This window comes from Rana temporaria, chromosome 6, assembly GCF_905171775.1.
Source record: "Rana temporaria chromosome 6, aRanTem1.1, whole genome shotgun sequence".
In the NCBI taxonomy this organism is placed as follows: Eukaryota; Metazoa; Chordata; class Amphibia; order Anura; family Ranidae; genus Rana; species Rana temporaria.
The window spans coordinates 182230668-182255756 of record NC_053494.1 but is presented as its reverse complement, the minus strand read 5'-3'; the positions used below and the strand labels follow the sequence as shown (position 1 = coordinate 182255756).

Genomic DNA, 25089 nt, shown 5'->3' with positions numbered 1-25089 from the left:
CAGATATATGTGCCCAGCTAAAATTTCCTGAATTGGGTTTACATCCACTTTAAGAATACACATGTCCCTTGTATTAGGACAATATTTGCCCATCCCAGGGTTCAGTTTTAAAAAAAAGATGAAAAACCTATTTTCCTTAGGTAAATATTTATAATAATCATTTAGTTAAGGTTTTCATCTACTTTAAACTGAAAGCAAAGCATAGCACGCCTATGCACATTTATTAAGAACAAAGGAAATAAGAAAGTGATACCTGGAGATGACAGATGTAGACATAAAGGGCCAGATCCACAAAAGGGATACGACGGCGTATCTACTGATACGCCGTCGTATCCCTGTTTCTATCTTTGGAACTGATCCACAGAATCAGTTTCCAATAGATGGGCAGAAGATCCGACATGTGTAAGGGACTTACACTGTCGGATCTTAGGATGCAGTAGCGCATCCGCCGCTGGGGGCATTTCGAGTCGAAATGCTGCTTCGGGTATGCAAATTAGCACTTACGGAGATCCACAAAGCTTTTCAGCTTCGTTTTTTCTCCGTAAGTATTAGTTTGCAATCGTAAAATTAGGGCTGCTTTTACAAGGCCTAAACTGTTTAGGCCTTGTAAAAGTAGACCCTTCTATCCCGCGTCGCCGTCTTTTTTTTTTTCAAATTTTTTTTTTCCCGCCGCAACTCGTATTTTTTTTTTTATGCCCGTCGCGATTCTCAAAACCCGGCGCAACGTAAAACCGCGCAAAGCACGTCGGGAAAATGACGTCGTGAGCATGCGCAGTACGGCCGGCGCGGGAGCGCGCCTAATTTAAATGGGACTCGCCCCATTTGAATAGGAACGCCTCGCGCCAGCCGGATTTAAGTTACACAGCCGAAAATTTCTAGGTAAGTGCTTTGTGGATCGGGCACTTAGGTAGAAATTTTCCGGCAGTGTAACTTAAATGGGAATTTAAGTTACGGCGGCTGGCTGTGGATCTGGCCCTAAATGTGTAACACTGAGACACATCACAAGGGAAGTGACCACATTGCACATTCCCATAATAGTTTGTTGCCATATTGCAAATAACATCTCCATTTAATTTCACTTTGACCTTGATTTGCAGTTTGCTTTAGATCAGCAATAACAAGAATACATTAAATAGGCACACAGTACCAGAGGGTTAAGAGTTCTGCAATCCACAAAAGTTGTAATGTGACATTTCTTAATGGTTTCCCCGTAGCCCTGCAAGGCTTGCACTGTCTGGTGCATGTTCTGTGCTCCCTCGTGTTTGCAGGATCAATATTAATCTTTAAGAGTTGTGAAAACTCTGCAGATATTACCAGACTTCTCAATCCACAACATTAAAAATTAAAAGCAATAGTTTCTTTGTGTGAAACATGCTTAAATCTTTACAGCCACAGAGGCATTTGAAAAGTTAAAAGTGTTGATCCTAGGGGCTAGGGATGGATGTGGGTATGTTAAACAATTATTTTAGTTTAATCTTGGGAATGTTTTTTCTGCCATAGTCTGCCATAAGGAAAAGGCGAACTCCAGGCAAAGCTGAAAAAATGCAACTAACATTTGTCTTGAGTCCTATATACATGCAAGGGTGGTCCCAATTGTTTAGGGGGGGGGTCTTGTGTTGGTGCCATAGCTCCCAACTGTCCCTGATTTTGAGGGACTGTCCCGGATTTGGAGCAATGTCCCTCTGTCCCTCATTCCTCCTCATTTGTCCCTCATTTTGGTCTGATCTATATAGTTGTATATAAAATGCACTTATTATCTATCAAAAAGTGTTTTCCAGCGCTAAACCTTTCATCTGATTTCTAAATTGCTACATTTGTAAATTCCAAAAGCCAATATATAGGAATAGTAGTGGTAAAAAAAGCACTTGTGGGTTTAACCAATCTTTTTTCTTTGTACAATTCTCCTTTAAGGGGGCGTGGCAAGAGGGGTGTCCTATGCCTGCATACTTTTGCTGATGGGTGTCCCTCATTCCCATCTCAAAAAGTTGGGAGGTATGTTGGTGCTAAGAGTTAGGTGGAGAAGCTAACACAATGTGCGCAACATGTCATCTACAACTCTCTTGTAGGTTAAGGTGATGAGTGTCATCAAAAGTGGGCGTGTTTCTTCATGGTCTATGGCTTGTGGTTTGCCACCTTTCCCTCCTTTGTATAGACAAAATAGAGAATTGGAGTACACTTAAGAGATTGTGGAAGTAACATCAACTATGCTTAAAAATGTTCCCTCCCCCTCCAGCTATCTATCCCTCATAACCTGTGTAAAAAAATATCTACCGTATTTATCGGGGTATAGCGGGGTATAGCGCGCTCCCGCGCCGACATATACAGAGCGCAGTACACTCGTGTATCGTCAGGCAGGCTCGGCAACTCTCGCGCTGACGTCCTGTACGTCCAGGACATCAGCGCGAGAGGACCCGAGACTGCCCAGCAATACACGAGTGTACTGCGCTCGGTATATGTCGGCGCAGTATTCAAACTCGGCGCGGGAAAGCGGGTATCGGCGTATACCGCGCACCCACGATTTTGCCCTGATTTTCAGGGCAAAAAAGTGCGTGGTATACGCCGATAAATACGGTATATACTTACCTTTTTTTAGTCTGCTCTGGTCTAGTCATGCCATACCATGTGATACCCTGTGTCAGGGGAGAGGATAGAACGCTTAACACTGGCTGGGAGTCTGGAAGCCATGAAGTCACCCATAGGCTCCCATGTCCCAGTTGTTATCAGCACCCCTGCCTCTCCCCTGCAGCCACCATTCACTGACACAGGGGAGCTGGAGCTGTAGGGTCAGGTGACAGAACCAAAGCAAACTCAACATAATTAAAGTGGAAGCCAATGCTAAAACTAAAACCCCTGCATCTATAGAAACTCACAATCTAACACAAACCTATCTAGCACTGTAAAGAAAACATTTGTATACATACCTTTTCTGAAGCCGATTTGACCCGATCTCCAGCTGGGGAAGCTCTGCAGAGGACACGGCTGACAACGGCTGTGAAATGAATGGGAAGTGACATCACTATGGGGCTTCCATTGTCGGATGTGTCCTCTGCACCTGCATACACAGCGAAGCCACGGCTGACAGCTCAGCATGGGTTTGTGTCAGATCAGCTCCAGCAAATGTATGTAGACTAATTTTTTCTTTAAAGGGCTAGATAGGTTAGTGTTAGATCGTGGGTGTCTATAGATGCAGGTATTTTAGTTTTAGCATGGACTTCCACTTTATATATATATATACAGATCTTTTTTTACACAAGGTACACTGGACAGATAGCAGGAGAGGGGAGGGAACATTTTTAAGAATAGTCAGTGTTAGGTTGAAATGTCACTTTAACCCCAAGCATGGCAAAATAATCAACCCCTGGTACAATAATTAGCAACCAACATGGCACAATAATTAGGGCCAGATTCACATACCCGCGGCGCAGCGTAACGCAAGTTTTCAGTCTAAGTGCCCGATCCACAAAGCACAAACGCGCCAACGTTTTGAGAAAACGTCTTGGGAAAGACGGGCATACTTTAACATGGTGGAGTACTTTTCCTCCATGTTAAAGGTACACTATCTTTGCGACGGAAATCTAACACTTGCGACGACGTAACAACGGGAAAAACCTTCGTGGATCGCCGTAACTCCTAATTTGCATACCCGACGCTGGTTTACGAGGCGAACTCCCCCCAGCGGCGGCCGCGGTATTGCATCCTAAGATCCGACAGTGTAAGTTCATTACACCTGTCGGATCTAAGGGCTATCTATGCGTAACTGATTCTATGAATCAGTCGCATAGATACTCTGAGAGATACGACGGAGTATCTGAGATACTCCGTCGTATCTCTTTTGTGAATCTGGCCCTTAGCTCTTAGCTTGGCACAGTAAGAGCAGCATAAATATTAACCCCAAAATTAACCCCAAGTGGGGTTAATTTTGAATACCGTGTTTCCCTGAAAATAAGCCCGGGTCTTATATTAATTATGCCAACAAAAGACACAGTAGGGCTTATTTTCGGGGTAGGTCTTACCATGTAATGTGCTGTTTTCTCTCCCCCCCTGCCTGTCAGGAATTCCCAGTGTGAACTGATTTAAAATGCTTGTAAAATCCTACAATCCACTCTATTACAGTATTATATAATGTACAATGTGCGTGTTCCTGTAATATAATTGTGCCAAATACCTTTGGTATACCGCCATTCCGCACTTCTGTGACCCGCCGGAGCTCTCTTCCCCACAATTATATTATAGAAACACACACATTGTACATCATATACTACTGTAATAGAGTGGATTACAGGATTTTACAAGCATTTTTAACTAGGGCTTATTTTCGGGGTAGGGTTTATATTGCAGCCCTCCTGGAAAATAACGCTAGGTCTTATTTTCAGGGTAGGTCTTATTTTTGGGGAAACAGGGTATGTATATGTATTCACTCTTTAGCCACAAATGTACTAGATTTTCCCGTTCATATATATAGGGACCCACCTGTCATCTCCGCAGGGGTTTAATAGTAGGGGGGAGTGTCCTCACAGGCACGTAAGCCCAATCCGTCCACCGCATCGACATCTTGCAATTACAGTTTTCTGCTAAGTGTTTTTCTTTTCTGATATAGATATATATCTAATATGTTTGACCATGCCAACATATGTCCATAACTTCTACTGTATAACATATATAATCCTGTTTATGTCTTCCTGACATACAAAGCAGCGCTATACATATATGCAACTGTGCACATAGCTTGAACTGTTTTTTAATATAATGGAATATTTAGTTTGTAATCATTCATGTTAAAGATCATGAAGGTAAATCTAATGAATGTATAAAAATCATTGTACGTATACTCTTGTATATTTTTCTCTCTCTCTTTTTTTCCTCCTTTTTATTTGTATTGTTTTGAATTATATGAAATATGGTATTTATGAATTTTTTTTTTATCAACATTCTCCATCATTTATGCCGCGTACACACGATCATTTTTCGGCTTGTAAAAAACAAAGTTTTTCAGCCTCTAGAAAAAACAAAGTTTTTTCCAACTTCATCATTAAAACGACGTTACCACACACGATCGTGAAAAAAAAATGCTCTAGCAAAGCGCGGTGACGTACAACACGTACGACGGCCTTATAAGGGGGAAGTTCTATTCAGATGACGCCACCCTTTGGGCTGCTTTAGCTTATTTTGTGTTAGTAAAAGACGATTTGCGCTTTTCTGTCTGTTACAGCGTCATAAATGTGCTTACTCCATTGCGAACGGTAGTTTTACCAGAACGAGCGCTCCTGTCTCATAACTTGCTTCTGAGCATGCGCAGGTTTTTCATGTCGTTAAAGCCCACACACGATCATTTTTTACAACCCGAAAAACGACATTGTTTAAAACGTCGTGAAAAAATAGAGCATGTTCGAATTTTTTTTGTTGTTTTTCAGAACCCGAAAAATGCTGTGAACCCCCCACACGATCGTTTTAAATGACATTTTTAAAAGACTTTGTTTTTTACAAGCCTAAAAATGATCGTGTGTATGTGGCATTAGAGTTTGTACGATATTTTATTGTGCCATATTCAAAGGCCCTGACAAAGCGGAAATCTGCAAAACGCGTAGGCCCTACTATGTTCTATGCTTGGGAATCGCACACCCTGAATTTGAAACCTCTAAACTGTAACTTGGTTTTATCTCATGCTTTGATTTTTTTGTATTACTGCCCTATGGCAGAAAAATAAAAGTTGTTTATTTTTCTATAATTCTAGTATTTATATATTTAATTACTCCTCTGGAGGCACACACAAAGTTCAACCTTTTTCTTGAAACATAGTCTGATATGTTTTCTAATTTTTATTGTGAATAAAATTTGGATTTATGAGATTTGCTAATCATTGCATTCCGTTTTTGCGTAGACTTTATACAGCGTCCCAACTTTTTGGGAATTGGGGTTGAATATTTTTTACAGGGAATGTTAATACATTTTGTCAGTTTTATGTTAATGTTTCTAAAGATGACATGCTTAGAAAGTGACCTTTTATATGTTTTATTATTATTTAAAACCTTAAATTTATATATATATAATTACAAATGATCTATATGACAATGTGTTTCGAAAACATGATGCACTTTCTAATAAAGAAGTTCAGCACCACTTTCATGTTTCTTGACAAAATGAGGTAAACCACCAGTTTTTATACACAAACCCTGTGTATAGAGCATACAAATGCTATGCTGAATTGTGTTAGTATGCTGTATAGATATGGTTTTATTTATGTACAGTTATCCTCAAAAATGTACCGATAACTCTCTTGAAAACTGATGAAAGGGACAATGTACAGTTCCCAAAACACATTGGCTGTAGCACCTGCTTAATGTTTGGAATAAAACCAAATTTGGGACTCAAAATCATGGTGTGGCACTACGATATTCATAATTAAAACACCATTTCTAAAAATGTGTGAGAGCTATGCGGATAATAAGTTGTCTGGGGGATAAGAGAGGACTTTCCAGTGGTATTAGTAAATGCTTGATTTACATCAACAGTTTATTTTTGTACCGCTGGATGCGTACAAGTCAGCGTAAACACCAAAACAACTCAACATAACTCCGAAGTAACTTATAAGCAACTGCATGAGCAATTAAAAGTCAAAGCAACTCGGAAGCAAGTCAAAGCAACTCAAGGCATACTGCATTTACCTAATTTCTAGTTCAAATGCCCATTTGAACTAAAACTGAAGTAAATGCAGTATGCTTTGAGTTGCTTTGACTTGCTTCCGAATTGCTTTGACTCTTAGTTGCTCATGCAGTTGCTTATAAGTTGCTTTGGAGTTATGTTGAGTTTTTTGGTAAACGTTGACTTGTACAAATAAAAAAGCAGCTCAAACAAAACTGCTTGTGTATTTGAACCCTATAGGTGCTCAAAGAGTCTTGGCAACCCATTGAGGGACAAATGTCCTCCCAACAAGGATGTGCACTCCACTACTTTCATGCGCTTTGTCTGATGGACTAAAGTGTTATTTTTGCTTGTCTATAAACAGCCAGTCCTTGCTCAGGTGTTTAACTGGGGCAGGATCAGGTTATTTATAGCCAGACTTAAGGTAGCCATACGTGGCTTGAATTTCAGCTGATTTATGTTGGCAGTGTTAGCATTGAATGAGAGAAAACAAAGTGTGTACCACTAGCCTTAGGGCCCTTACACAGGGAGCAACTCTGCTCCATTCATTAGATTAATGAGTAGATCCTCTGCGTATTTGGAGCTGAACTGGACGGATATCTGTTTTTTTTTTACATCTGTACCTATTCAGTATGTGTCCGCATTTACACAGCGGACCTATAGGAACCTCTGATCTGTCACATTTAGGTCTGGAGAAATGGAAAAGAATGCAGTCCTTTTCTGTTTTTATTTTCGAGCCTGCATGGACTTGGAGGTAGGCAGGTATAAACGGATACAAGTCTATTTACATCAGCCTACACATAGAGCTGCATGGAGCATCCAATGATGATATAATAGATCGAAACGCGTCGGGAACCCGCTGATCTTATTGCTGACAGATTTTATGCCTGATTTTATTGCTGAAATATGAGTGTAATTTCTTTGTTTTTACTGCCTAAGTAAACCTTGTATACAGAATTATACTATGTGCATCTCTGCTTTCTTTTATATTCCTTCTCCTTGAGCTGTGATTTTGAACCACTCATATGGGTCCAAATCATTATACATCATAAGCTGCTATTGGGATTATCCTTCTCCTGGTACGTTCACTATATTGCACCGGATCTCTCCCTCCTGCCTGCCATCTAGGACACCTTTGGAAGTTGGATACCATCAATTATAAGCCTATATGACCCATTAGGTGTAAACCTATTTGGGTCCACTAAATCCGGTAAGCCTCCAATTATTCCTGGTGGTGGATACACTTCTGATTGTCACTCTTATGTGTATGAAGACAAATCACTTCACTGCTGATTGATTCACCAACTGTTGGGACTTTTTATTTTTATTATTGCATAAGAGACTTTATTTATAAGTCTTTTTTCTTTTTTTGTGGACTCACGATTTGATATCATACTATTACCTTGGGTACTCATCACTAGGTTTGTTTCGAACATTCCCTATTGCACATATATTTAGCGCTACACTTTTTTGTTTTATTGTATGTTTTTACAGAATTGATCTATTTCTGTTGTGTTGGCGGCCATTTATATGTTTTTCAAGTAGCGCTGTGTTATTTATACTGTTTGTATAATTTTTTTCATCCAATCAGGTCCGCCTACAAAATACAAAGGTGGGCCTGATCGGAAAAGTTGTGTTAAAGGGCCCTTAGAGAATGACTTCTGTCAGCCACAACAGTCATACAGCAAACAATCTTGTTTACCTCTACCTAGAAGGGTGGAGGAGGTGCACAGTAAAGGACCCAACTCTGCTGGGAGCGCCACTTTATTAAAAAAACACCATTAGTTTTGCACTACACCAACTCCGCTCTTACCGCTCTCTGTCTTTTTCAGCTTGCTGCGTCATTATTCTCCTCAGCTGCTCCAGGCGCTCTTCATCTCTTCTCTGTAGTTCTTCCCACGCTTGTCGCTTGTCCGCTTTGTACTTCTGTAGCTGTCGCGTGAGGCAAAAAGAAAGTTTAGACTAAAATTCACCTAAGCCTGCGTGACAAGCCATACAAAAGGAAATCCCAGATGCCAGAATATCTTGATATTGTTTCTTGCAAATACAATTCAGTATAAATGTGCTGTGAGGCTTGAAATCCCGAGCTTTGTTTTCCTGTGGCTTCACTGCTGATTTCATTTCTAACTAAGTGGAAATATTTATAAGACAAAGAGCCGCATTCCATAAAATCACCCACCTGCACCACTCCAGGCACAGATTCCATTTTCATGGAGCGTCTGCAAAATATGTGACTCTCTTGCCAGTTTGTATTAAAAGCCAGTCCACCCTAACTGGATTCAGCAAAAATGGATGGAGATTGATGGGCTGATTCACCCAATGGCATCCTATGTAAGCGTATATAAAATATAACAATGAACTTCTCTTATTTGCCCCCTTAAACTACAAAAAAATTTACAAGCATTTTGTTATATCTGTTTGATGTGCTATATAAATCCTGTACATTAATAATAATAATAATGAATGAAAAAAAAAAAAAAAACCTTTAGGTCCTGCCAGAAATCTTGTGAGCTGAAAGTTCCTGTGTTCTTTGCCTCAACTGACTGTCATTCGTTTGCACGGAGATTAGGAGAGGATTAGGTGCTCTGTAGTCTTAAAACAATTCCTTTTATAAGGGTGATAATGCTGCTTCTACACCATAAAAACAGTATGGTGAATGAGCATTATCATCCTGGCATGGGTCTGTTACTAGCAAAGGAAGGAAAGGAAAGTCTGGAAAAAACAAACAAATGCAATCAACCATATCTAAGGTCTGGAAAGCTGTAATATATTACATTTTTGTTGTTGGGTTTAGCAAAATAAAAAATGAGATTCACTTTCATGGCAACTCAGGTGTAGCTATCCTAAAGACAAGAGAAATATAAGAAACAGTTTGATACTTCTACCATGCCATCAAAATTGATATATTGCGTGAACTGATTAAACAGCAGAAAGTGCAAAGTCGACCTGATGTCTTGGTAGAGTGACCCTTTAAGTGTGAAGTCAGGTTTGACTGGCACTAAACTGAAGTAAACCATTTAGATTCCTGCTTCTAGGCCAGTGGTCTCCAAACTGTGAATACATGAGCCGAATGTGGACCTTTATTTGCCCTTGGGACAATGTTCCCCACACTGAAAAAAAAACAATTCCTTCCACATACACCAATGATGGAGCCTTATTCCTTCAATTACACCAATGATGGGGCACTATTCCTTCCACTGTCACCAATGATGGATGATGGAGCACTATTCATTCCACTGACACCAATGATGGAGCCCTATTCCTTCCACTGACAACAAACGATGGAGCACTATTCCTTCCACTGACAACAACAATGGAGCTCTATTCCTTAAACTGACACCAATGATGGAGCACTGATCCTCCCACTTACATCAATGATGTGGCACTGTTCCTCCCACTGACACCAGTGATGGGGCACTGATCCTTCCACTGACACCAGTGATGGGGAACTATTTCTTCTCCTACTGACCACAGGCACTATATATATATATATATATATATATATATATATATATATATATTTATTTATTTTTTCTCCCGCTGATCATTAAGTCCTAAACATTGTCTACTACTACTACCAGTGGGGTATTTTCTACTCCAACTGGCCACAGTCAAGCCCTCCTCAAATCTGATGGTCCTTTGTTTAGAAAGTTTGTAGACCCCTGCTCTGAACTCTTTTGGCTGTATTGTTGGGTGTGAATTTGCAGTTCATTCCCGACTATCATAGCCATGATGATCTTACTTCCACTGTAGGAACTTTGGTTTGTATCATTTTATATTAGAGATAATGGAAAAAGAGAAGTGAGATTACTACTGCTCGAGCAGGAGGAGTAAAAATCCATCATAGGGGCAGTAGAAGCAGTAACTCTAGTAGGAAAACCTTAACATTAAAATCCCTGAGAAACGTAATAAGCTGCGTAATTTGGTATAGCAACATTAGTATAACTAACATTACAGTTTAGGGTGGGTAATGCCATCTGCTTGTGGTAATACAGGGAGATACTCACTGCAACAGTTATAGTCAGTAACTGCTGTAATTTTAAATCGCACTACTAGCTGGTGAAATATGGGACTTTTAGAATCAATGTACCAACATAAAATTATAACAGGTTGCTATGAAATCCATTTTATTTGATTTGCCAAGTCAGTTGAGCAATGTCAGAATTGGATTCCAATGTCAAAGGGAAACAAGAGGTGAGGATTCATGATGATATAGGATTTTATTTGAAACTAGAAATCACCAAGTGTACCTTCACTTTACAGATCTGTAAAGACGAACTAGTGATGTTGTAGCCAGAGGGAAGGAGCCGCTAACAAGGGGTATGCTCATAGGAGGGGAAAGCAGGGGGAGCTCACCAGTCTGCTGCTTCTTTTAGACTTCATGTCTTCAAGAGACGTTTTTATAACCTCTCCTGAACAACTTGACAGATAGTAACCGACGTTCAAAACATCAGTTTTTCCGCGTTTACATGCCACGTTTAGCGGCATTTTGTCATGTTTGCGTTTAAAAAAAAATATGTATATATTTCTTCAAATAGCCAAAAATTAAAAACGCCTGTAAACAAAACATGGTTAAGCGCGAGTTAATGCGTTTGGACGTGTTGGTGCTTGAAATGCCTGAAAAACAAAGCTTCTGAACACATTTTTTGGGGTCCCAACTGCCAAGAAACTACTGTAAACGACCCTGTGTACATGTACTGATAAGATAATATAGAGAGTCCAAGAGCAGTTGAAAAAAAATGCCCAACTGCTCCTAAACATCCAATTAGCAGCAGCAGTGTACATTATTGTGCAGTAAAATGAAAGTCAGGTCCCCTGTCCGCCCAGACCCGTCAAATATATTCACAGGGGAAACAAGTCACATGTATGTATTTTATCTGTGCATTTAATTAGCGGTTTGCTGGGAATTTAGCTTTAGGTCTCAGCATATGGGTAATTTTAAGAGTTATTATTTGTTTTCATTATCAAAAGCCCAATGTCAAGTACAATTGCGTTGGGTTACTAGCGCGGAAAACCAAAGTATTGCCTCTAGGTGTCTGCTTCCTTCTGTCAGTCTGAACTGTGTTTAAAAGACTGCAGCATTATTGTAAAATAAAAGATTTTTAGACAGCATGGTAGGATTGTAAAAAATCATGTTGAAATGCAGTAAACGGCACAGTAAACACCACCAAACCATTGTCTGGTAATGGAGCCATCACTTGCAAATAATCCTGCTGAATTGCATAGGAGGTTGGAGATTGGGTCAAGCAGGAAAAAAGAAAATGCTTCTAAAGTGGGAATTATATTTGTAAAATGTGTCACAAGCAATCACAATGTATTTTTACAGGTGATTGTTGAGCTTTCTATTTAGAAATAATTTAGGGTCATTCAATACTGATAAAAGCAGAGGAGTCGAGGAGACAGACAATACAACTGCAGCTCAATAATAAACAAGCCATGAGCAAAAGGAGATTCATGGAACAAAGTTGCATTCTTTTGCAGAAAATGTACTTCACGCTGCTTTCTGCAAAATATACAACTGAAATTAGCATCACATCAGGAATTCAATTCTATCTAAAGAATGAACATTATCTGTAAAGCTAGCCAGAATCAAAATTCTTCCTAAATAATTATCATGATAAAAAATAATTTTCTAAGCCACAAATCAATTTTAATACATGCAGGCTCACTGACTTGCTAAATCGGCTTTGTTTATATGTCTAAACAATGTAATCTTAATCCAAAGTGAACTAATGGTTTCAGCTTGTACAGCATAATGCTCTATTAAAATTGAAAAACAATGAATTTATATTTGCTCACTTTTGGTCAATTAAATATATCATTAGAAAATGTTTGTTATATTTGCTTGATAAATGCACAAATTCGGATTTCTGATTTACCAGTGTAGCGCCCTGCTCCCCAATGATTGGGCCCTATGCTAAAGTTAGTGGGTGTCTGAGCCGATAATATGACTCAGACTGTATAATTTGTTCTAAATTAGCCTCTGTCCTGGCAGTGGCTGTGCCTGATAGCATTTTTCCACTGTTGCCTGTAGGTGGCGATACCCCACAGGCCAGTGTTGGAACAAGGGCAAGCCATTGGTCATTAAGTATGTTTCCTCGGGAGCAGCCCAGTGGGAGTGGTGCCCCGCTGTGCATGCCGGGAGGGGATACTTAAGGGGCAGACACCATATTTTGGGGTCCTTCGCCTCGTGGCCCTCATGGCACAAGGTATGTGTTGTGTGATTTTCAGCCCCTGGACCACGTTGGCTCGAGGCTGCAACTCTACTAGTAGGCACAGTTATGCTGGCTGGGGCCTACGAATCAAGAGGGATCCTAAGCTCAATTATACTGGTATAAGCAACCCATAATGAAAAGTGGAGGGTACAGTTCTCGCACTTCAAAGGGGTATGCCTAGGGAAGCAAAACAGCATAAAATGAATGTGTGTATGGGGATAAATAACCCAATATCACCACAAAGAGCCTGGCAAGGAAAGATCTTCCACTGTACTTGTCAGATGGAGAGGGATCATATAATTCCACCATACGAGCCATCACGTCTGTCCGTCGGTAGCCGCCGCAGCTATAAATAGTGTAATTTGGATGCCCGCACATGCGCAGAAGAATGACCAGGCATAATGACGTCATCGCGACCGCGTCGCAGAATGATGACGAATAGTCATCAATAGTAAACATAGCATTGTCCCGAAGTACATGATGTATACTGTGCATGCGCACAAAAAAGCACTGACACGAATCAGAGTGCAATGTATTCAAAGGGCAAATCCAGCAATTGGAGCCAAAGTAACATGCCACATCCAGCAAAAGGACAGACACCAAGCATAATATTGCAAAAATAGCTTCACAAGGGTAATAATAAAAGAAAGATAGTTTGTCTACTTGGACGGAGGACAAAAATGATCAATGTCCCTAGAACAGGTAAAAATGCTAGACCAATCAACACACTTTAAATGAAAAATTAAATGACTGGCATATTATTGAAAAAAAAATACGTAAATGGGCAGGGCCCCCTATTGGGCGGGGCCCATGGGCTTGAGCCCAGTCAAGCCCAATGGTAAGTCCGGCCCAGCCAACAGGCCCACAGAACAACAGATAAATCTTAACAAATGCATGAACAGAAGTCCAGCTAGAAGCCTTTCAAATCTGGGAAACAGATGCCTGATGGTAAAAAAAAAACAAGAGGCACTAGCAGATCTGGTTGAGTGTTCCCTAACAGGGAAAAATGGAAACCTTACCCTTTAAAGTATACACCTAGCAACAGTGGAGCAGAAAGCAGGGAACCCTAAGAGAATCTTTGGGAAAGACAAAGAGGGAAGTTGTAGCTAAGAGGTAGACTCACACAGCTCGTACCACATCCAGACAATTCAGAGAAGCAGGATATGGGGGGGGGGGGGTGTACTGTTCAAGGTGGAAGAAGGAAGCGATCTTGGGAATAAATTAGGCTCTGAAACCTCCTTAGGACCACCTCATCCCTGTTTAACAATAAAGACGGCTCTTTACAGGACAAGACCGATAGTTCAGAGACCTGTCTCACCGAGGTAATAGCAACAAGGAAGGCAACCTTGCTAGTGAAGTCAGATGAGGGAATATCCCTAATGGGCAAGTGTTCTTTTAAAAGATAGCCAAGGCAGATAATTTTCCTTTGATAGTGCTAAAGGCCAAATGTTGATCCTTCCTAGGATGGAGCTTCTTAATTTCACACTATGCAAAGGAAACATTCCAGGTGTGTTTGTAGACTGCGAGACGTTAACTTTCTAACCCTCAGGGGCATAGGGAAGATTGAATCCAATAGGCCCCTGTCTCTCAGGAACTGGGCATCAACAGCTAAACCACCAAAGAGAGTGACAAAGAAGCAAAGAAGAATGTGAAAGAAGGTTGCCTCTAAGGGCTCACAAAGAATATGCCAGGAGTCCAAGTACCATGTCCTCCTGGGCCAATTTGGAGCAATATGATCACTGGACTGCCCTTCGTTCTGCAGAGCAGATGAGGGAAATGCTTTGTTAGGAGAAAAGCATAGATCAGGCTGAACTAAAAATTATGGAGTCACTAGATCACCTACTGTGAAGGCTCAGGAACCCCTGGATCTGGCTACAAACATGTTCGGGTTCTTATTTAACCTGGACACCAGAAGGTATATGTCAGATGTCCCCCACCTACAACAGAGAGCTTGAAACACCTCTGGATCGAGAGGCAATTCCTCCAGATATAAACTGCCAATCAAGGAAGCCCACCTGTCAATTGTCTATGCCTGGTATGTACACAGCAATTAAGGCTGCAACATGGAGTTCTGTCCAGGCCAGATTGAGATCTGCTACTCTTTGATTCCAGCAAGAAAACAGACCTTAAAGTTTAATGTAAGGCCTGCATTAACCCGAAGGAGCAAAGTCTCTGTCTAAAAAACATTTTAAGAAAAGCATTCCCAAAATGTTGAGGTTGAAATTGTTGTCTTTGTGTTATGCAAGGCCTTAAATTGAAAAAAAAAGGCCCACAAATGACATGACATACATCATGACTGATTAAACAACAACATGCCATTAATATTGTCCTCCCATTAAATTCAATGAGCTAAAAAAAATGGTGGTATTTGCTAACAATTTCAAATCTGACATCTGATCTTGCAAATTAAATCACCTGTGTGCTGCCAGCTATACAGGACTATCATGCAGTGGTAGGATATTCTGCTATTGTATTATGTCTGTGAGTACTTTTATACATATACGCACAGAGGACACATGTCACATGAGCCTCAGGTGTTCGGCGGACTATTGAAGCCTTATCCTGTAACCACGGAGAAGACATTTTCAAGTGCATGTTAGAGGATGGATCCATTTATGTACCTATATGTATTGTCTATGTATTTATGTGTATTTTGAGAATGTTTTGTATTTTTATATTTGCAAATTGTTTTGCAAAGATTGTAAGATTTTTATCTGTAAAAAATGTAATACAAATAATTTAAAACAAGAAGACGTGAGGCCTTATGCAGAAGGTGTTCCCAACCACTGTGATTCATTGTTAATGGTGATCAGGAGAATGATGAGTGAAGGGTTTATAAGCCACCATTCATGCACATGTTGCCGTAAGAGAGAATTCTAAGTGGGCTGTGGCCGGTATGCGGCTGAAGTAGTTATGCTTGACTCAGCCCTGTGTTGTAGCAGGCCCCCTAGTGGAGTGTGTTGTGACTTGGTCGCGTGCGGGCTTACATATATATTTGGACATAGTCAATTTTTTTTGTTTATAGTGCAAAAAATAAAAAAGGCAGTGGTGATCAAATACCACAAAAATAAAATTGCAGGAAAAAAATTACATACATGCATGACCACACAATTGAAAGTTAAAGTAAAAAAAGATAAGATAAAAAAAAATGACCTGGACATGAAGGGGGTAAATCATCCGGAGGTTAAGGTATAGTTCTTCTTAATCCTCCCAGAAAGTAAAGTGAATTCATTTTCTTTCTGGCAAGATCCTATAAAAGGTTTGGGTGGCATGTAGCATAGGGAGAAGATAGACGGGAGTGAAGCTATCTGGAATAAAGGACATCTAGTGTGGTATGAGGCCAAGACAAATTCTTCTAGACGTGTGCAATTTGTTAAGTTCCGAATTTGTTTTTAACCAAATTTTGACAAATTAGTTAATTCCGAAATTTCTGAATTTCTGGATTTTTGACATTTTCGAATTATCTGATTTTCTGATTTTTGAAATTTAGAATTTCCGGATTTTCGGATTTCCGAAATATCGAATTTACGAAATTCGAAAATTCACAATTTCGGAAATTCAAAAATTTGAACATTTTAAAAATTCGAGATTCGAAATTGCAAAATTCAAAAATTCTAAAATGGGACATTTCGAAAATTGGATTTTCGAATTTCCAAATTTTCGAATTTCCGAATTCCAAATTTTTGGAATTTCCAAATTTTCGAATTCCCGAATTTTCATATTTTTTTTCCGGCAGTGCACCTGTCTAAATTCTTCTAACCCCAAGATGGTCACCTTGGGTTATGGCACAGGCACACTTCTGACTTGGAAAGGATTTATGGACATTATTCCTTGCCAAAGACTGTTATATATTTAGTACCCCAAGCATTTAATAAAATGGAGTTGTACTGAGCCTATTGCTGAATTCCAGTCATTCAATGGAGTCCTGTTATCTATGACAGTGTGAGGTGGGACAGCACACAGTTAGGTCAAAGCACTAGACAGGCACCTTTCCTTTCATGTAGGACACACACAGTGAGAAGCTGGATCTGTATGAGAATTAAAGTGGTGTAAATCTGGTCGGTTGGGACTGGTGGTGGCTAGGGGACAAAGTCACCATATTGTCAATGAAAAGACCCCTCCATGTAGCAGGCGTCAAGTGACCTGGGCCCCCATGTCACAGGGGCCTCAGGTGTTCAACAGACTCCCTAAGCCCTATCCTGTAACCACTGAGAAGACACAAGGCCTCCTACAGGAAGTGTTCCCAACCATTGTGGGTCATTGTTATTGGGAACCAGGAGAATGATGAGCGAAGGGTTTATAATCCACCATTCATGCACATGTTGCAGAAGGAGAGTTCTGTGGAGGCTGTGGACTGTATACAAGCGGAGTAGTTAGGGCTGAGTCAGAGCTGTGTTGTAGAAGGCTCCCTAGTGTAGTATATGGTCACATTGCCTATATGTGAATTCTCAAACCCTCTTAGTCCTGTCAGAGCGTGCGCATGTCAGGGTAACAACACTTTAATTAATTAAAGCATAACTTGGTCAGCCTTTAAAGATAAGTTTTGCATGCCCCCCTTCTCCAGTTTAATGCTTGTTTAGTCTAGGGGGATATAAAGTAGAGGAATACTTACCCTATTCCTCGCTCCCCTGACAGCCAGTACTTTTTACACATCAGCTCCATCCCCATGAATGTTGGTGGGCTCCCAAAGTCCTCACAGAATGAGGATTGGCAGTCACATGACTAGGGAAGAGGAACAGCTTCAGGGGACCAGTTGTTTATTTGGGAACTGGCGGTAACAGTAACAGTGCACCCAAAACTTTTTTTTTTTTTTTTAGGGGAACCCCCGCTTTAAGTTCCATTTCAAAATAACTATGTAACTAGTTAGTTAGCTGGATTGATATATTTTTTGTTAGGTTTTGTAATTTATAAGCTTATGTTTAATAAAAGGCAAATTCGGAAATTTAACTCCAATTACTAATAGTGTGGTTTTTCCTAGGGGTTATAGGAAGGTGTAGTTGTGTGCAGTTTGGGATAGGAGGTCAAGCATGGAGGTGACCTCTGATCTACCCTGGTCAAGTACCTCTGCTGCACTGAATTCCCAAGCAGCCTTGTCAGCACTGACACTGAGTTTTCCCCTGTTGGGACTACAGGACACCTCCCCTCTCTTCATTTGAAGGTGATGTTATGTAATCCAGAAGGGTAAACTTGGGCAGGCTTGATAGTTTTCAGTGCAGCAGATGCAGCTTTGTCAGTTACAGTATTTTAGGAGCTCAATTAATTTCTGGCAGATCAACAGGTATTTTGCTGTACTTGCAGATTATTTAAACAGAAAAAACATAGGGAAATGTGCATGTATTCCAGAGATTTAATGAATATGTTTTTTTCCCCAGAGATACTTTTTAAACAAGATAGAAATATAAATAAGGGATACTTAAACATCATTTAAACATAAGCATGCACAGTTCTAGTTAGCCAAGTCATGGCTGGTTCTCTTTAAGACTGCAGGTTTGATAAGTATTTTGTTACAACAGTGAAAGAAGGGAGATGGCTGTGCGGCAAAGTTTACTTTGCACAGAGTTGCTGACTTGTGACGAGAATGTACTGCAGTGCAGGGTACTTGACTGCAGCACTCCAAGCATTCCCACAGTCTCTCTAGTACTGTTACAAAAACCCACATTTCCAGAATCATTCAGGCAGTGCTACACTCACAGCACAATGCAGCATGGTGAGATTTAGTTTCTCTGAGCTATTAATTGCTTTAGCTAGATAGAAAAAAAAAAGCTTTCCTAGAATGCTGTGTAAACACACTTATCCAATCTATGGGCAGCAGAAACAGACGGGTAATTAGAATGCATCTAGGTGCTCTCTTTAAGCTCTTAATATCGTATGCAAATTGTTAAAATGTTTGTACTTTTTCCTTTTCATCTGCTCTCTGCAGCTTCTCTTTTTCTCTTCTTTGTTTTTCTCGTTGCTCTTCTTCTTGTCGTCTCCTGGCAGCGATGGCAGATTCTAATCTAGCGGCTTCCTCCTGGTGTGCTCTCCACTGCATGACCTAAATGGGATACAGAGAAGATTTCAGGAACATATAATAGCTTAGACGTAAATCAAGTGAAATATTTCTTAAAGGTGCAGTCTATTTTGCAAGAAAAGTTTTAAAAGTTCACATACACACTATACAACTTTTGTTGCCTGATTTCTTTAAGGCCCCGTACTCACGACCAAACATGTCTGCTGAAACTGGTCCGCGGACCAGTTTCAGCAGACATGTTTGGCCGTGTGTAGGCACGAGCGGACCATTTTCGGGCGGATCGGACAGGTTTCCAGCGGACAACTGTTTCCTGGACTTGCTTTAAAACAGTCCGCTGGAAACCTGTCCCCCCCGACATGTACGCTCGTCTGTACAGACCTACCGTACATGTCCGGCCGCCCGCCATCCCTCGCATGCGTCGAATGACTTCGACGCATGCGTGGAAGCATTTAAAAGGCAGGCCCGCCCACGTCGCCGCGTCATTGTCACGGCGACACCGCGTCATCGACGCGGCGACACCGCGGACACGCCCCGCGTATTGTTTACGCGCGGAGTTCTGTTCGATGGTGTGTACAGCCATCGAACAGAAGTCCCCGGGCAGACATGTCCGATGAAAACGGTCCGCGGACCGGTTTCATCGGACATGTCTGCTCGTGAGTACAAGGCCTTAGATTTACCAAAACCATGTAGTGCAAGGGCCTGCCTGATTGCATACAAATTGAAACGCATATGCCTCGTACACACGACCGGTTTTCCCGTCGGGAAAACTGCCATGAGAGCTTTTGGCCAGGAAAACTGGCCGTGTGTATACTCAATCGCAGGTTTCCCGGAGGTTTTTAACCCGGCAGTTTTCCTATAGTTTTTTTTCTAGGCTCGTTTGTGCGCGATTGGCGGGCAGCGGAGTGGGAGGCGCTGTGCCTCTGTGGTGATTGGCCGTATGGGACGTGATGCTGTGTTTACAGCACGGCAAGTAGAGAGGCCGGGACGGTAGACAGACCACCAGGCAGAAAACAGAACAGAGCCCAAGTGAAGTGCCGTGCCGCCGCGGAGCCCGCCGGGGCTATAGTGCGGGAGGCGGCCGCACGGTACGATGGTTTTAATTTATTCAGAGCAGGGAGCTTTTTTTGGCTGTGGGTGTTGTTTACTGACAACACCCAAAATGTACTGGCACAGCCACGTTTTTACTGGCATTTCCAAAAGTTAAACAATTACAGTTTTAAGTGCAAATGAGAGTATTTAGACAAATACAATATGCAATTAGCAATATGATTTAAGGTAGATAATAAAGGCAAAAAACATATTTCTTATTTTATTTTTCAATGTAGTAAGTAGCTCAGGGACAGGCCTCAGGAGGGCAAGAAATTAGAATGGGCGGCACACACACATAAAATTGACTCTCACAGTGACATTGACAGCAGTGTGCAGCAGCACAGATGAGGATATGACCTCACTGACACAACATGTCCCCTCCTGAGTCACAGTGACCGTCTCTCTCCAAGCCTAGTGGTCTCTCCAGCCCACTCCATTCTAAACAGCACTGACGGTGAGGCACCGCCTCTGCCAGATCCGCCCGATCACACGGTAGCAGGCACTCAGATGGTTTCAGCCGGCTCCGGACCAACCAAGCGTCACAGACATATTTTTTACTGGCAACCTTTTACTTTTACTGGCATTTACTGGCAGGAGAAAATTGCCTGTTGTTTTACTGGCTGCCAGTAAAAATACTGACGGTTGGCAACACTGGGCTTCACATTGAGTCACAGATTAGACCAGAGAGTGGATACCATTCTCCACTATACATAGGCCCCAAAGTGAATTTCATTATATATTTTACATTTTTTTGAGGAAGGGGAGGGTTTAAAAATATTACAAAAATAAGCAAAAATTGTTTCTCACTGAAAATGTATTAACCAGTTCCCGACGGCTGTACGACTTTGTACGGCCGCCGGGTGTCTCTGAATCTCTGGGAGGCCGTGTTTATACGGCCGCCCCTTTCCTCATTCCCCGCGCGCGCTCCTGAGCACGCATCGGGGAACTCCTGTACTGGCCGTGTCCCTTTGGACACAGCCAATTACAGATCGCGGTAAATAGCCAATCACAGCGGCTATTTACAGCGCGATTCTGTGGCCAATGAGAGATGATCTCAAATGTAAACATATGAGATCATCTCTCATTGCCAGCTCTCCCTCCTCACACAGACAGCGCGTGTGAGGAGAGAGAGCAATCTGTGAGTGAAAAAAAAAATATCGAATGTATAAAAAAAAACGTGCCCAGTACCCAATCAGTGCCCAGTGATACCAGTGTCCATCTGTGCCACCAGTGTCCACCTGTGCCCAGTTCCCACCTGTGCCAAGTGCCCACCTGCCACCTCAGTACCCAATCAGTGCCCAGTGATACCTGTGCCACCAGTGTCCATCTGTGCCACCAGTGTCCACCTGTGCCACCAGTGCCCAGTGCCCACCTGTGCCAAGTGCCCACCTGTGCCAAGTGCCCACCTGCCACCTCAGTACTTTTCAGTGCCCACCTGTGCCACCTCATCAGTGCCTACCTGTGCCACCTCATCAGTGCCTACCTGTGCCACCTCATCAGTGCCTACCTGTGCCACCTCATCAGTGCCTACCTGTGCCACCTCATCAGTGCACATCTGTGCCGCCTCATCGGTGCACATCAGTACCCATCTCAGTGCCCACCTGTTTCGCCACATTAGTGCCATCTGTGCCGCCTCATCAGTGCCATCTGTGCCGCCTCATCAGTGCACATCTGTGCAATCAATCAGTGCACATCTGTGCCGCCTCATCAGTGCACATCTGTGCAATCAATCAGTGCACATCTGTGCCGCCTCATCGGTGCACATCAGTACCCATCTCAGTGCCCACCTGTTTCGCCACATTAGTGCCATCTGTGCCGCCTCATCAGTGCCATCTGTGCCGCCTCATCAGTGCACATCTGTGCAATCAATCAGTGCACATCTGTGCCGCCTCATCAGTGCACATCTGTGCAATCAATCAGTGCACATCTGTGCCGCCTCATGAGTGCACATCTATTCCACCCCATCTCTGCCACCTCAGTACCCATCTCTGCCACCTCAGTACCCATCTCTGCCACCTCAGTACCCATCTCTGCCCATCTGTGCCGCCTCAGTGCACATCTGTGCCACACATCTGTGTGAAGTCGCCAGCAACAATGTCTAAGCGTCTCTATTCCACCGAGCAGGCATTTGCAATTATTGCCGCAAGTGACGAGAGCAACGGGGAGCTCTCGTCTTCCGATTCCCAGCTGGATTCCGATTCGGATGTAGACTACGAGCCAGTCTACAGCAGTGGAACCGATACAGGCTCAGAGGGGGAAGATAATCAGCCCGCCAAAAGAAGGCGCTCTGGTGAGGCAGTGCCATCCACCAGCACCGTCATGCCATCCACCAGCCCCGTCATGCCATCCACCAGCCTCGTCATGCCATCCACCAGCCCCGTCATGCCATCCACCAGCCCCGTCATGCCATCCACCAGCCCCGTCGTGCCATCCACCAGCACCGAAGTGCCATCCACCAGCACTGCAGTACCTCGGCAGCAAAGGCCAAGGACCCATGCAAGCCTTCCCTATGCCCTTCAGTACCCCTTGTGGCTTCCTCCAAATTCCGGAGAAGCCAACATTCCCCCTTTTACTGCCCAGCCAGGAGTCCAGGTGGACACGGACAATTTTTCACCAATACATTTTTTCGATTTATTTTTTACTGAGGAACTGCTTTCTAGCATTGTGGCCCAGTGCAACCTATATGCCCAACAGTTTATCACCAACAACCCCACATCGTCTTATGCCCGTCCCTACAATTGGAGAGATCTAACAGTGGAGGAGTTCAGGATTTTTTTAGGCCTCACCTTTTGTATGGGACTCAACCCAAAAAACGAAAAACATTCCTTTTGGTCCAAACGCCCCATTTATCATATGCCCATCTTTTCTGCATCAATGCCCAGAAACCGATATTTCACGATCATGAGGTTCCTCCACTTCAATGATAACACCCAGTCCCTTCCCCGAAAAGACCCAAATTTTGACAGGCTTTTCAAAATTCGCCCCTTATTAAATTATTTTTCAGAATTATTCCCCCAAATATATACCCCGGAACAACACATTTGTGTCGACGAGTCCCTAGTAAAATTTTGTGGCCGACTTAAAATCAAACAGTTTATACCCAGCAAAAGAGCCTGCTATGGGGTGAAGATGTACAAGCTATGTGAACGAGCCACAGGGTACTTGTATTCCTTCTTGGTGTACGAAGGGAAGGACACCCAGCTGAATCCCCCCGATTGCCCAGACTACTTGGGATCAAGTGCAAAAGTTGTCTGGCAACTTATCAACCCCCTCCTGGATAAAGGATACCACCTGTACGTGGACAACTTCTATACGTCTCTTCCTCTGTTCCACAACCTGCACCGGAAGAAGACGCCAGCATGTGGCACCGCCAGAAAGAACCGGAAAGGCTTTCCTCAAAGCCTTGTGAATACAAAGCTGAAGAAAGGGGACTCGGCGAGTCTGCGCAACAAGGAGGTTCTGGCAGTGAGGTGGAGGGACAGAAGAGACGTGTACATGTTGTCGTCCATCCACAACGATTCCTTTGTAGAAACCCGCAGAAGGCGTGGCACCACCATCCAAAAGCCCACCTGTATCCGGGACTACAATTCGTTCATGGGGGGAGTCGACTTAAATGATCAAATGATGGAACCATATCTACCCACAAGACGCACGTACCATTGGTACAAGAAAGTAGCTATTTATTTTTTTCATTTGGCCGTCTACAACTCCCATATTATTTACCGCAAATCCACCCAAAACCCCCTACCCTTCCTTGGCTACCTGGAGGAAATTACCACTACCCTGATATTCCCGACTAACCTACCCCAAAACATCCGATCAGATGTTCTAAGTCGGCTCTCCGAACGGCACTTCCCGGATAAGGTCCCTCCCACAGCATCAGGCCGACGAGCTCAAAAAAAATGTAAAGTGTGTGCCAGTGGAGGAGTCAGACGAGACACAGTTTATTATTGTGCAGAGTGTCCTTCACAACCAGGCCTCTGTGTAACTGACTGTTTCAAACGTTACCATACTAAACTAAAGTATTAGTTTAGTATGGTAAACGTAATCCTCCGTTCCTGCCTTCTCACCCCTTATGCCACTGCCTGCTTTGTAACTGACCCCGGCTTGTTATTGGACCACGCTTCTGCCTAATGATTTTGTAATACCGCTGCCTGATTTGGAATTGACCCTGGACTGTTTTTCAACCATTCTTCTGCCCAACGATTTTGTAATACCTCTGCCCGATTTGGAATTGACCCTGGACTGTTTTTCGAACATTCTTCTGCCTAACGATTCTGTAATGCCTCTGCCTGATCTGGAACTGACCTCGGACTGTTTGACCATGCCTTTTGCCTGCCTCTTGGACTGATCTTGTACCCTGCTACTGGACTAGTGGGATTCAACACAGGGGTCTCACATATGTGAGGGGCTCCAGAAAAGTTTTTCTAGATGAAGAAAACAATTTTTTTTGTTTTTTCATCCTAGATTAAGGTCTGGTTGCCCGGAGGCTTCAAAGAGATTTGGGTGGGAGAAGCCTCTACCCCTGTCCCCATTCTGTCCTGAACGAGGCCCTCCTTCTGCCTGCTGCCTGTAGGACCTATGCCATCATGCCTCTGCCTGTTGCATGAACTGACCACCTGCAGTATCCCTGCCTGGACAATTGTGTATGCCATTGCTGACCAAGTCCCTGCCTGCTGCCTAGACCAGTGCTATCCTGCTGTGTAGAACTGTGCTACTATTACCACAGGTAATCTTTTGTTTACGCTTTGCTCAGCATAATGTATGTTGGGGTGTAATTCTTGGTATGTGCATGCTATGTGTCTCTGGAACACCTGACAGTTTTCCTTGCATGTTGGATCTCTATATGTGGTCAGGCTGTGTAGAAGTCTCACACATGGGGTATCGTTTTACTCAGGAGGAGTAGCAGAATGTATTTTGGGGTGTCATTTTTGCTATGTACATGCTATGTGTTGGAAATATCTTATCAATGGACAACTTTGTGTAAAAAATATGCGATTTCATTTTTTCTCCACATATTCCAAAAAATTCTGGAAAAAAATGAACCGTTCAAAAGACTCATTATGCCTCATAGATTATACGTTAGGGTGTTAGCTTTCCAAAATTGGGTCATTTTGTGGGTAATTCCATTGTCCT

General features: G+C 42.5%; 1 protein-coding gene across 2 annotated transcripts in view; it reads right to left on the bottom strand.

Moving 5' to 3' along the window:
* CCDC148 (coiled-coil domain containing 148) overlaps positions 1-25089 on the bottom strand; it is a 306991-nt gene that overhangs the window by 20344 nt on the left and 261558 nt on the right. For both annotated transcript variants that reach the window (XM_040357922.1, XM_040357921.1), the window contains exons 11-12: positions 18748-18888; positions 8453-8571 (exon numbers count right to left, since the gene is read on the bottom strand). In XM_040357922.1, the coding sequence (XP_040213856.1) occupies positions 8453-8571; positions 18748-18888 (260 nt within the window). The remainder of the gene's footprint in view (positions 1-8452; positions 8572-18747; positions 18889-25089) is intronic.